This window comes from Marmota marmota, unplaced genomic scaffold (assembly GCF_001458135.2).
Source record: "Marmota marmota marmota unplaced genomic scaffold, marMar, whole genome shotgun sequence".
Lineage (NCBI taxonomy): Eukaryota > Metazoa > Chordata > Mammalia > Rodentia > Sciuridae > Marmota > Marmota marmota.
Window position 1 is genome coordinate 3,117,435 of NW_026000224.1, and position 13,854 is coordinate 3,131,288.

The 13,854-nt window shown below is 45.2% G+C and overlaps 1 protein-coding gene across 2 annotated transcripts in view; it reads left to right on the forward strand.

Annotated features, from left to right (window-relative positions):
* Csmd1 (CUB and Sushi multiple domains 1) overlaps positions 1–13,854 on the forward strand; it is a 1,636,907-nt gene that overhangs the window by 1,316,968 nt on the left and 306,085 nt on the right. For both annotated transcript variants that reach the window (XM_048792812.1, XM_048792813.1), the window contains exon 18: positions 6,163–6,351. In XM_048792812.1, the coding sequence (XP_048648769.1) occupies positions 6,163–6,351 (189 nt within the window). The remainder of the gene's footprint in view (positions 1–6,162; positions 6,352–13,854) is intronic.

Here is a 13,854-nt window from a genome sequence, read left to right on the forward strand (position 1 = left end):
TTCTGTGTTTAGAATGATGCTAGCCTGAGGCTTAGCATAGATTGCTTTTACAATGTTGAGATATGTACCTGTTATTCCTAGATTTTCTAGTGTTTTGAACATGAAGGAGTGCTGTATTTTGTCAAATGCTTTTTCTGCATCTATCAAGATGATCATATGATTCTTATCTTTAAGTCTATTGATGTGATGAATTACATTTATTCATTTCCGTATGTTGAACCAACCTTGCATCCCAGGGATGAATCCCACTTGATCATGGTGCACGATCTTTTTCATATGTTTTTGTATCCTATTTGCCATAATTTTATTGAGGATTTTTGCATCTATGTGCATTATAGATATTGGTCTGAAGTTTTCTTTCTTTGACGTGTCTTTTTCTGGTTTTGGAATCAGGGTGATATTGCCTCATAGAATGAGTTTGGAAGTACTCCCTCTTTTTCTATTTCCTAAAATAAATTGAAGAGTATTGGTATTAGTTCTTCTTTAAAGGTCTTGTAGAACTCAGCTGTGTATCCATCCGGTCCTGGGCTTTTCTTGGTTGGTAGTCTTTTGATGGCTTCTTCTATTTCCTCACTTGATATTGTTCTGTTTAAGTTGTGTATATCTTCCTGAATCAATCTGGGCAGATCATATGACTTAAGGAATTTATCTATGCCTTCACTATCTTCTCTTTTATTAGAGTATAAGATTTCAAAATAATTTCTTATTATTTTCTGTATTTCTGTAGTGTCTGTTGTGATATTGCCTTTTTCATCACATATGCTAGTAATTTGGGTTCTCTCTCTTCTTCTCTTTGTTAGCATGGCTAAGGGTCGGTCAATTTTATTTAATTTTTCAAAGAACCAACTTTTAGATTTGTCTGTTTTTACAATTATTTCTTTTGTTTGGATTTCATTGATTTCAGCTCTGGTTTTAATTATTTCTTGCCTTCTACTGCTTTTGCTGCTGATTTGTTCTTGTTTTTCTAGGGCTTTAAGATGTAGTGTGAGGTCATTTATTTGTTGGATTTTTCCTCTTTAAGTAATGAACTCCATGCAATGAATTTTCCTCTTAGTCACTGCTTTCATAGTGTCCCACAGATTTTGATGTTGGGGCTGTGTTCTCATTTACCTCTAAGAATTTTTACTTTCCTCCTTGATGTCTTCTGTAACCTATTGTTCATTCAGTAGCATATTGTTCATTCTCCATGTGATGTAGGAATTTTTCTTCCTTATTTTATCATTGATTTCCAATTTCATTCCATTTTGATCAGATAAATATCTGATCTCTATGCTAGTATCTCTACTCCTTTGTATTTGCTAAGAGTTGCCCTGTGGCATAGTATATGGTCTATTTTTGAGAAGGATCCATGTGCTGCTGAGAAGAAAGCGTATCCACTTGATGTTGGTTGAGATATTCTGTATATGTCAGTTAAGTCTAAGTTATTAATTGTGTTATTGAGCTCTACAGTTTCTTTATTCAACTTTTGTTTGGAAGATCTGTCCAGTGGTGAGAGAAGTATGTTAAATCACCCATGATTATTGTGTTGTGGTTTATTTGACTCTTGAACTTAAGAAGAGTTTGTTTGATGAATATAGCTGCACCATTGTTTGGGGCATATACTTTAATGATTGTTATGTATTGTTGGTGTATAGTTCCCTTGAGCAGTATGTAGTGTCCTTCTTTATCCCTTTTGATTAACTTTGGCTTGAAGTCTATTTTATTCGATAAGTATGGACACCCCTGGTTGCTTCCACAGTCCATGTGAGTGGTATGATTTTTCCCAACCTTTCATCTTCAGTCTGTGATGTCTTTTCCTATCAGAAGAGTCTCCTGTAGGCAGCATATTGTAGGTTTTTTTTTTTTTAAATCCAGTCTATTAGCCTATGTCTTTTGATTGGTGAATTTAAGTCATTAACATTTAGGGTTACTATGGAGATATGGTTTGTACTTCCAGCCATATTTGTTTATTTTTGTCATTAAACTTGATTTGTTTTTCCTTTTTGATTAGTTTTTCCTTTACTGTACTACCTCCCACTGTTGGTTTTCATTGTTATTGTTCATTTCCTCTTCATGAAATGTTTGGCCAAGGATGTTTTGAAGCGCTGGTTTTCTAGCTGCAAATTCTATTAACTTTTGTTTATCATGGAGGTTTTTATTTTATCTTTAAACCTGAAGCTTAATTTTGCTGGATACAAGATTCTTGGTTGGAAGACATTATCTTTCAGCATTTGAAATATGTTGTTCCAAGATCTTCTAGCTTTCAGAGTCTGTATAGAAAGAACAGCCATTAACCTCATTGGTTTACCCCTAAATGTAATCTAATTCCTTTCTCTTGTGGCTTTTAAAATTCTCTCCTTATTTTCTATGTTGGGCATCTTCATTATAGTGTGTTTTGGTGTGGGTCTCTTGTGTGTTTTGTACATTCAGCATCCTATAGGCTTCTAGGATTTGGAGTTCTGTTTCATTCTTCAAGTCTGGGAATTTTTCTAATATTATTTCATTGAACAGATTGCTCATTTCTTTGGTTTGGACCTCTATACCTTCCTGTATCCCAATAACTCTTAAATTTGGTCTCTTTATGCTATCCCATATTTCTTGGATGTCCTGCTCATGGTTTCTTATCAGTCTCGATGTGCTGTCTATTCTTTTTGAGATGATATCTTTGTCTTCGTTGTCTGATGTTCTATCCTCTAAGTGTTCTACTCTGCTGGTGATACTCTCATTTGAGTATTTAATTTGGTTTGTTATTTCCATCATTTCCAGGATTTATGTTTTTTTTGTGGTTTTTTTTTTTTTTTGGTATAATCTCTATGTCCCTGTAGAGTTGATGTTTTGTTTCTTGGATTTTTTTTTATGTAATTCCTTGTCAAAGTGATCTTTCATTGTCTGCATTTGCTGTCTAAAGTCTTCCTGGAATCTCCAGATCCTCTGAACCATGTATATCCTAAAATCTTTATCTGACATTCTTTCTGCTGTAGATGTTACCTCCTCTAATGTTGAATTGACCTGCGTTGTTTGTGGTCCTTTCTTTCCTTGTCTTTTCATGTTTCTCACGTTTCTTTCCAGCATTGTGTGACTGTTGTGTTGTTGTTTTTCCCCTATAGATCTGTATTGCTCTTGTAGAGTTCTGAGATCTCTCCTTTGTGATGGGAGGCAATGTAAACGGTTCCCAATATCAACTATACATCATCTATGAGCTAGTTCTTGTTATTAATATATTTATAGTCAGTCTCAATGTCTAGAGATGTTGGAGTCAATTATGATTTAAAATATATTCATTAGCTTCATAAAAGGCATACAGTTTCTGTGGGCATATAGAGAACTGAGGGTCAGGTGTAGGACGTTATGCTGCTGTGAGGGTATGGGGTTAATATATCTTAGCTACCTTGGAGGAGAACTCTCATGAAGGGGGTTATTAGCAGGAGAATAGACAGGAGGTATTTTAGGGTAGTTCAGTACATGGGAGGACAATAAGAAGCAAACACCTATTTGCATTTAGTAAATTACACGAAGTAGAAAGAGTAACACTTGGAAGGTTGAGAGAGGAAGAGAAGGAGGAAGAAAAGTAAAAAAAAAAAAAGCAGAAGATAAAAAAGGGGGGAAAGAGAGAGAAAGGAATGAAAAAAGAGACAGGAAAACAGAGAAGAAAAAGACAAAAAGGAAAAAGGAAAGAAGGAAAAAGGAAAAAAAAAAACGCCCTCCTGGAATTCTGTTTTCTTCTCTTCCAGTAGGGGGCGCTGTGCATTCCAGGCTGGGTCTGCCCATCCGTGTGAGGCGGCTCTCCCTCCCCTGGCGGCTGCCTCTCCAATCCCGTCTCTTTGGGTTGCTCCGGGTCTCCATCCCCCACCCCGCTCCTGGCCACCAGGCCCCAGTTGACGTTTCTCTTGTCTGCAGCCCTGGGTTCACTCTGGGCAGGTGGCGCCCTGGCCGCGGGCTCCTGACCAACTGAGTGCCATGTCTGTGTGGGGCGGTCACCCGTCGTCACGGCTGGGGGGTGGGTGTTCTGTGGTGTTCCCTCTGCTAGCCTCGCCCACCGGGAGCTGGTGAGGAAGGTCTGGGGTCATCAGAGCTGGGGGTGGGGGAGCGGGGCTGCTCACACCTGCGCACATGCACATGGCGCTGTCTGCTACACCCGCCGAAAGCTGATGAGGCCGACTTTCCACGATGGCGACCGACCAGCGAGGTGGAGGGAGCTGAGCTCTTCTGTTCCCACGCTATGTCCAGAATTCGGTCCGCGGTCCGGTGCCCTGGGGTGACGCGGTCGCAGTCTGACCCGCTCCAGCCCTGAAGGACCAGGGACCCTGCCTCTCCTCCGCGGGGCCCAGCTCCAGGCTGTTGGCCGGCTTCCTCGCAAAGTGCGACTCCAGTTTCCCGTCGTCCTGGGCTGGACTTGCGACAGACCGCTGTTTAAAATCCTGTCCCAGGCTCCATGAAGCTTAGATTCCTCAGGGAGAGCCCTTGTGAGGGAGAACGTCCGACACTCACTCAGAGACACGCCAGAGAGGGTTCTCTACTCCACCATCTTGGCGTCTGCTCTTCTTTTTTAAATCTACTTCTTTTCCCCTTCATAAGATTCCACCCACCACCACATCCACCCCTTGAGAAAACTCAACCACGAGAGCACTGACCGCAGTGCTGGCCACGGGGGTCAGGCACAAAGCCGGCAGAGGGCCAGGTCTGCACTCGGTCAGTCCAGATACGATCCCCCGTCCGAGGTGTCCTGACCACTCTAGGGTTTGATCACTCGCTAAAAGGACTCAAAGAACGCCGAGTCTAGGAGACTCATCATCATATTTATGACAGGAAAAGGAGATAAAGCAGAAGGAGCCAGTAGGAAGGACTCAGGGTAAAACTTGGGGGTCCAAACCCAGAGCAGGATGGAGCACAGCCTGCTGCCCACCTGGGATTCCCAAGCTCTGGGTCCAGAGCTCTTACCGGGCCCTGTGTCATGGTGTGGTTGATGTCACTGCCCTGTGGGTGGACTTAGTCTCCAGTGGCTCCTCCCTGGAAATCACGCTGTGCTCAGAGCCCACCTAGCAAGACCAGCACACTGCCCCCTGCACACCCCGTGGCCTGGGAGCAGCAGCAGCGACTGGGCCTCCCTGCTGGCGGATTCCTCCCCACAGCCGAGTAGCGCTGAGCTCCTGCGTGTCCCACTGCCCCCTGGGCCACAGTTCACTATACCAACAGGAGTTATCACCCTCATCACTTATTACTTAAACAATCACCCAGAATTAGCATTCAGGTACTAGGCTTAGGAGGGAAGGCTGTTCATAAGCCACACCCCTCAAACTCTGTTAAAATGTAGGTGTAAAATATAGTGTCCCAGAGACCATGGGGGACTTAACCATCTGAACATTGGAACTATTTTAATATTTTTTTTTACTAATATTTCAGATCATGGTTTGTGTTCCAAACATTACCAAGGGTGATATATAGCAGCAGCAAGTCTATTTTTGGCATTTGGGAACATAGTAATGCTATTCTTTTTTTTTCCCCTAACTTTCATCATGATTTAAAATATGTACTATTCTAGAAGGCAAGAAATGTGAAATGGAATAAAGACACTCTTTGGAGACTGGATCTAGTTACTTTACCTGGTGAAGCTCTCATCTTTGCACATATTTTAGTATGGGCTAATCGGAGCCATCTCAAAAGTGGCTGACTTCAGTGCAGATTTTGAAATTGTGTGACTTGTGGAATGCATTTTTGGAAAATCAACTCCAGTGTAGTTTTAGATGCATGCTAAGTATCCACCCCTGTGTGTGTGCACAGATAGGAAAGTTACAGTATGACTGCCAAGACTTCATGACATAGATCATGAAAGTAAAGGCGAAGGGTGGAGGGAGAAAACTGGCCTTCATTTAGCAGTTCATTGATTTTCCAGTGAAGAAAAGTAAAATTCAGAGGTTAATGAATTATTCAAGGTTGTACTATTTAGATATCTTCTGGTAAATAGCATACTGATATGAATCTCTCTAATTTGAAAAACAGAGTCACATATTTGAGAAACCTTGTTTTTACATTAATGGATTGTTGGATTCTTGATAATCAACTTGGTAATGGGTCACTTAGCTGCACGCTTTCTCCTGCTGACTGTGTCTGAGAGCATGCTGTGTTTCCACAGCTCGCACACCTTCTCAGCTAACCTCCCGTGGTGACGTGTCTCTGTGCCTCCAGGTGTGACCCTCGAGACGGACTCCTGCCTGGACCCAGGCATCCCTGTGAATGGCCGACGGCATGGCAGGGACTTTGGCATCCGGTCCACTGTGACCTTCAGCTGTGACCCAGGGTACACCCTGAGCGACGAGGAGCCCCTGGTCTGCGAGCAGAACCATCAGTGGAACCATGCCTTGCCCAGCTGCGATGGTAGGTGGCCTGCGCTGGCCAGGGGCTGGGCGGCAGCGGGAGCCAGTGGCTGTCTAGGTGCTCTGTGGGTGTGCATTCCGTGGGGAGTCACAGCCAGCTGGCTGAGGGGTGCCTTAATGTGACACACACCTGCTTGCCCACCACGTTTTCTGTTGGAGGTAGAACAGCTGGTTAGAAATGAAGACTGGAGAATGACTGCTGTCCTTCAGCAGTGGCTCCGAGCATTTAACGTAGGACGGGTTCTGATCCACAGTCTGTTAGAAAGCACCTATTCTGAGTGGCAGCAGGAGCACTACGGTCAGTTGACGCATCCCAGACAGTCACACAAGATTTTTCTCTGACTCGGGTCCAGGCAAGGTGCTTGTCCACATCCACATAGATTGTTCTGGCTCCCACTGACCCTCACCCTCTGCCCAGCAGGGGCACTGGGACCCCAGCCCTTGGGAGACCCTCAGGCTGCTGTGCTATTGACTACCCCTTTCTCTACACAGATCTACTCCTCAAAATCTTAAGAAGAAATAGCAATCTTGATTATCAGGTCACTACAGGGTTCAACCTCATACCAAAAATATATTACTTGTGATCATTTGCAAATATGCTTTGGGCATTTTACCTTTAGTCATGAATATACCCTATTATAGTGTTGTTTATAAAGATTAATGTGTGTGTGAAAATGAGATATATAGATTGGAATTCTATGTACATGCCATAGACATATATTTCCATTTTCCGTATTTTATAGACTGAAGGGTCTTCTTTTCAAACACTAAAGAAGATATGCATTCATTAAACACCTTAACTTCTTGGAGATAATACTTGCAAATAACGGGGTTTAGGGAAGAACAGTGTGTAACTGCAGAACATTTAAAATTCTTGACCTTTTAACAAAGTACTAACACAATAATTGGCACCTGCAAAGTGCAGGTGGACACTGTGAGTGGCCTAAGGCTGTCTCTGGAAGTAAAGCACATGAAGCCAGCAGAGAGGGAATGAGAAGTCACGGGAGAGACCATGATGTGCACATACCACTTCTGCTCTTCATGACCTGGAAGGACATTTTAATGAAAAAACAGCTGATACCATTTTCTCTTCCTGTTGTGTTATAATTCTACTATCATCTAATTGTAATATCAATTGCATTTGCCTCAGAAAGATGTTGAAGTCAAATGTTATAAACCAAGATGCAAATTGAAACCAGAGGAGAGATCATTTCAGACCTGCTAGAATATCTGTTGTCAAAGAGACCAGCATAGCAAGTGCTGCTGAGGACAAGGGGAGCTTGGGGAGCAGGTGAGCCAGCACAGCCCTGTGCAAGGAGCAGGCAGGTGCCTCACAGATTAAAGATGGAGCTGCGTAGCATCCAGCAAGCCCACCTGCACCCACAGCCAAAGGAAGGAGGTCGGTGCACAGAAGAGACCCCTGCACTCCTACTGCTGCACGTCCTCAGCAGCAGGTGTGGAGTCACGGAGTGTCCACCAGCAGATGAGTGGATGGAGACACTGTGGCACAGGCACTCCACAGAATGCCACTCAACCCTAAGAGTGAAAACCTGTCATTTGCCGTAGTAACATGACTGGAGGACATTCCTTCCTCTGGAGGAAGTGAGCCAGGAGCAGAAAGACGAGTGCCCCAGCATATCACTTATGTGCAGGCTGGACACATGAGTCTCCCAGAAGTACTGAGCAGAAGAGTGTGGACTGGGGGCTGGGGAGTGGAGAGCAGGTGGACAACCCTGGTCAGGGGGCACAAGTTGCAAGTGAACAGCAGGAATAGTTCAGGTTCTGAGGCCCAGAGGATGGCCGGAGTGCTACATTACATGTTTCAAAGTAACCACCAGGTGGATTCAGACTCTTCCTATCCCAGGGAAATGATAAATGTTTGAGGTGGTGGATATACTAAATAACGCAATCATTACACAATGTGTGCATGTGTCAGAACATCACAATGTGCTCCATAAATATGTGCCTTAATGAAAAACAAAAACAGTTAAATTTTGTAAACTCTGAGTTTGTCATATAGAGTATACAAAATATTTGTCATATTTTATGGTTCTAGATTAAAAATAATTAGAACCCAAACCCTCAACCCTTGTTTTTCTTGTGAAACTGAATTTGAATTGAGATGGTTTATCAAGTTGCTTATCTAAAGTTTGCTGTAAGTCAGTCAATCCTGTGAGCAGTTTATGTTCACAGTGAGTGCAGGCACACGCGGCTTGTTGGGTGCTACTGTGCAGTTGCTGTAGCTCTTTCTTTCCCTCATTTTGCACTACAGATGAAAATGGAATTTGGAAATGCACACCCAGAGCTGCTGCCTTTCCTTACATTTTCTTTTGTACGGTTCAGTTGAGCAAGTGGTAACACAGGGCTTCCTAGCTGTTGGAACTGAAGAACCTTCAGTCATACCTGACGAGATTGGAAAGTCGAAGACTTTTGCTTCTATGGTGATGAACGCGGCCATCTTTAAACCTAGGATTGCTGGCAGATTTTCTAGGCTCGGGCTGCGACAGGGCTCAGTGGTGGAGTGCTGCCTAGCTAGGCAAGGACAAGATCCCGGGATCAAACCCCCGAACGGGAAAAATATTGTCTAGGTTCATGAATTGAAATTAAAGCTCATGTAGATGCATGAGAGGCTTTGTCTGACCCTTTCGGGATCAGTAATTTCAATTTTGAAATGGATTTTTCTCAACAGGCATCGGTGTTGCACATTCCTTTGCATTAAAATACAAAAAGCCCCATGAATTCTTGATTCATTGTTGGAAACAATGATTTTTTTTTTTTAACATTTCAGCATTGGATCAGGAGTATTATCTGCTTCTGCCCCATAGGCAGCCTAGAACACAGAAGTTACTTATTCCTGGTCTCACCCTCCGGTTGCCCCAGCAAAATGGCGTAGTGAGCTGCTTCCTCACCTGAGGCACTCTTTGCCATGCTCTGTGCAAGGATGCACTCAGCCTTCACCAGCTGCTGCTAATGCTGTGCCAGCCTTTCAGCCTAATGGGTGTTCCTGACGCCCAGGTCTTCTGTATGCAGGTTTCCAAAACTCTAGTACTGTTGCACACACTCTCCTATGTGTTTACAGCTCACCTGCCTGCATGCCTGTTCTCCATCAGACACCCAGTATGCTCTTTACAGTTTGGTTTATGCTTTACACATAAGAATTGAGGCGGAATAATTCATGGAAAATCCAACTGGAGCTGATGTTCCAGCAAGGAGTGGATTTTTCCAAAGTGGCTACAGTGCAAAGAGGCACACTTCCATCTATCGAAGACTTTGGCCAGTGCCTTGGGAGGTGACAGGATGGAGGGAGGTGCCAATAATGATGGATGACAGTAACTGCAGCATCTGTGGGAGCTCTGTGGGCCTGACGTGGAGGATCATCAGGAACCCAAGCCCCTGGAATGGGCAGCAACAGAAACCACAGCAGACTGCACCACAGGGAGGTCACTGAATGGACCTGCACTCCCATGACCTTCCACCTTCCCACCAACATTCTAGCACTTGCTCAACTCACCATTCCTGAGTGGACATCAGCATGGACATGAAGCTGCCCACCCTCTACTGTCTCTTTGCTATTCATCCAGTCCGGCCACCTCATCTTCCTTTGAGTTTTGAAAGCAACTTAATATTCTTATTCTTAGAATAATTCGTGTCTACTTAGTTTATTTTAAAGTGCATTTTCCCTTCCCCACTGGAACATAAATTTTGGGATAATAAGAACTTTTCTGTCTTACTCATTTCGTGTGTCCAAGAGCACAGAAGAGTGTTTGGAAAGGAGTTGTACGTTCCTCAGTAAATGGTTTTGAATGGGGGACCAGGTGGAGGCCCAGGTTCAAGCAGAGGCCAAAGCTGAACTTGAACGTGGAAGGAAGATTACTTCAGCTCTTCCCATCACCTCTTCTCCTGTCCTCACTTTTGCGAATGTTAGTCTTATAGCCAAAGGATTCCTGAGAGGCTGGATCTGGGGCCTTAGTGGGTCGTAATACAAACAGAGGGTTACAACTCAAGAGATCACAGCCATAAGGAAAGCAGAAGTAAAGTGTCACTGTCTTTCATAACTACTCAGAGAAGACTCTGCAGTGAGTGAAGGGCGATTTGTGGAATTCAAGTCGTGTGTGGCTAAACTGGTGGCTCCACTGGGGGACCTTGCATGTCTTTCCATGCCTACCACCCAGACCCATCTGGGCATTAAAATGTAAGCCAAGAAGCCCATTTTATTCCCTCTTCTCCTCTCTTTGATTTTAGATGAGAATATCAATTTATTCTCTACACATCAAATTTCCTTTCCTTGAAAAAAATCGAAGACTATACACGGAGCTATTTTTACTCAGATCTTCGTAATGTGTGACTTGGACTGTGTTGTAGCTTCACCTGTGTGAGTCAAGATAAGCATCGCGGCTTCCTTGCCTGCGGCTCTGTCTGTGGTCTGTGTTGGGGGCTGTGACGTCTGGGTTCTGTCTGTGTCAATGAATCAGCTTGAGCTGAAGTGTTCTCACTCGGGCTTTCCCGGGACATGCTCCATTTTCCTTAATGATATTAGGACACAGGGTGAAATAAAGATTTATGGATTGTATAACTTTTAAATGTAGCTTGGCATGAATTAATTTATCAGCTTATGTAGCATATACAGATTTTCAGGTACAGATTCCTAGCAACATTTGATATATGTTGTCAATTTTATATAAAGTGTTTTTAATTCTTTATGCTTAAATTCTTCATAAAAAACGAAAAGCTAATGTACTCATTTATACCCATCCAGTCAGACAGTGACAGTTACCACGTGTGGCTTCAGCTCCACTCTTCTGGGTTTCTTCCTGACACACCAGCTACATGTCCAGTGTCCTCTCTGGACACTGGCAGTTTCACTGAGCTGCTGACACTGGGTTTAGTCTTCCTGAATATGTCCACATTCACCATGTTGGTCCCATGCAATCTTGCTGTCCCTCCTGTGCCTTGGTAAGCCCTCTTAGTATCAGCCTTCCACATGGTGTCTGTCAGGCGTGCAGCTTCCTGCAGCCATCTCAGGTCAGCCTTCCACATGGAGTCTAGGAGGCCTCAACTCCATGGATCATCTCACCTTCCACATGGAATCTAGGAGGCCTCAACTCCATGGGTCCATCTCACCTTCCACATGGAGTCTAGCAGGTCTCTATCTTCATGGACCATCTCACCTTCTACATGGAGTCTAGCAGGCCTCAAGCTCCATGGGTCCATCTCACCTTCCACATGGAGTCTAGCTGGTCTCTATCTTCATGGATCCATCTCACTTTCCAAAAGGAATCTAGCTGGTCTCTATCTCCATGGGTCCATCTCACCTTCCACATGGAGTCTAGCAGGTCTCTATCTTCATGGGTCCATCTCACCTTCCACATGGAGACTAAGAGGCCTCTATCTTCATGGATCATCTTACCTTCTACATGGAGTCTAGGAGGCCTCAACTCCATGGGTCCATCTCACCTTCCACATGGAGACTAGGAGGCCTCTACCTTCATGGATCCATCTCACTTTCCACATGGAGTCTAGCAGGTCTTTATCTTCATGGGTCCATCTCACCTTCCACATGGAGTCTAGCAGGCCTCTATCTCCATGGATCCATTTAACTTTCTACATGGAGTCTAGCAGGCCTCGAGCTCTGTTGATCCATCTCGGGTCAACCTTCTACATGGTGTCCGACAGACCTTGATGTTTGTGTATCCAAAGCCCCTATGTATTGGCCTTGCCTCTTCACCTGTGCCCCTCCTCACCTGTCAGCTACTTCACATTTGGGCTGATGACTGTCATCCTCTAGTCCTCCTATTTTGTCATGATGCCCACCTGTCACTTACACAAAATTCTGTGACTCTACCTTCAACACATAGCCAGGGTCTGCCCTTGTCTGACCAGCTGCCTCCAATGTCCTGCCGTGTGATGCTTCATTCCTATGTGTTCTTATACAGCAACCTTATGATCACGCTAAACCCTAGGTAGCCCATGTAACTTTCCAGCACGGCCCTGCAGAGGCCCTGCCTCCTGGGTCAGTAGCACCAAATGCGTTATGAGAGCTGCAAGGCCATCATGGGGCCTGCCCTCTGTCAGCATCCTGAAATCCGCCTAGGACCCTCTCTCCTTTGTCCACACCATCCTGGTCACCTGGAGTCCTTCTGTGTGGGCCCAGTGGCGTTGAGGCTCGGTCCTTGCTAGGTTCAGACCTGAGTTCACGCTCAGGTGCCACAGGCCCTCTCTTCTCTCAAGTCCCTCTTCATAGACCACTTTCCTAGGGCAGACCCCTGGCCCCTGAGGCTGATGACCCAGCCCCCCAGGTCTCACACCCTCGACCCTGTCCTCCTGCTTAGGTTCTCTCACAGGGGTTTGCCATCGTCCAGCACCAACACATTATATCATTGTGGGTCTCAGCCTTTCTCTTCCTAGTAGAGCGCGTGCTCTCTGAGGACGGACTGTTTTTGTCTATTTTGTTTGTTATTCTCTGGGCCTGAGGACAGGGCCCAAATAACAGCAGTTTCTTCCTAATTAGATGAATCAATTTCAAGATTTATATCTAATGCTACCCCATCACAGTGACAAATAGACTCAATGCAATTTTAAGATGTGAAATCCTTCTGAGAAATGGCTGAGGTATTCCAGAGCTAATTCTGTAAGGCTTCTATTCTGCCGATTGTTAGGTAGCTGTCCCCTTTGGTTTCCCCTCGGAAAGAGGCGACCTGCTCCCGTAAAAGGCTGGGGAGCATCGCAAGGCAAGCTCTGCCTCCCACAAATTACCTAACCCTTTTGAAACATCATTTGTGGAAGCAGCTTTCATGAAGCAGAACTTGGGAGACTCATTAATACATGAAATTCATCCCAGGTATCAGTTTATTTAATGATAACTCACGTTAGCTGGTTAGAGGGAAGAGCAAACCATCCACAGGCAGCAGTAGAGCCCCACAGAGGGGAGATGAAGGAGGTTCTTGTCTGCAAAGCTGCAGGGCATGAGGCTGCTGGGCGAGTGTCCACCTGCAAGACCCTGCCTGAGCTGTTTCCATGGGCCAAGTCGTATCACCCCAGGACCCAGAAGTCAGCAGGACACTGCCCCATCTGACACCTAAGGTCTGGGAGCAGGGAAGTGGAGGGACTGGCTCAGTGACACTCAAGAGGCAGGCTTCCCCAGAAGGCAGAGCACCAGGATGTCTGTCTGTCTGTCTGTCTGTCTGTCTCTCTCATACACACACACACACACACACACACACACACACAGCAGAAGTTGAAAGCCTGGCTCACACAGTTGTGGCTCTGAGGAGCCCCACGCCCTGCCATCAGCAAGCCCTGGGTGTCTTGAGGCCTGAGTCTGAGGCCCCAGGAGCCAAGAGCGCCACTGCCCGTGGTCAGAAGAGAAGAGTCTCCCAGCTAGGAGGAGAGCTGTCCTGGTCCACCTTTGCCTTCTATCACCCTCTGTGGGACAGGATGCCCGTCCACCCGGGGATGGCGGATCTCCTCGCCATCCAGTCTGTCATCTTGTCCGCAGGCTTCCTCA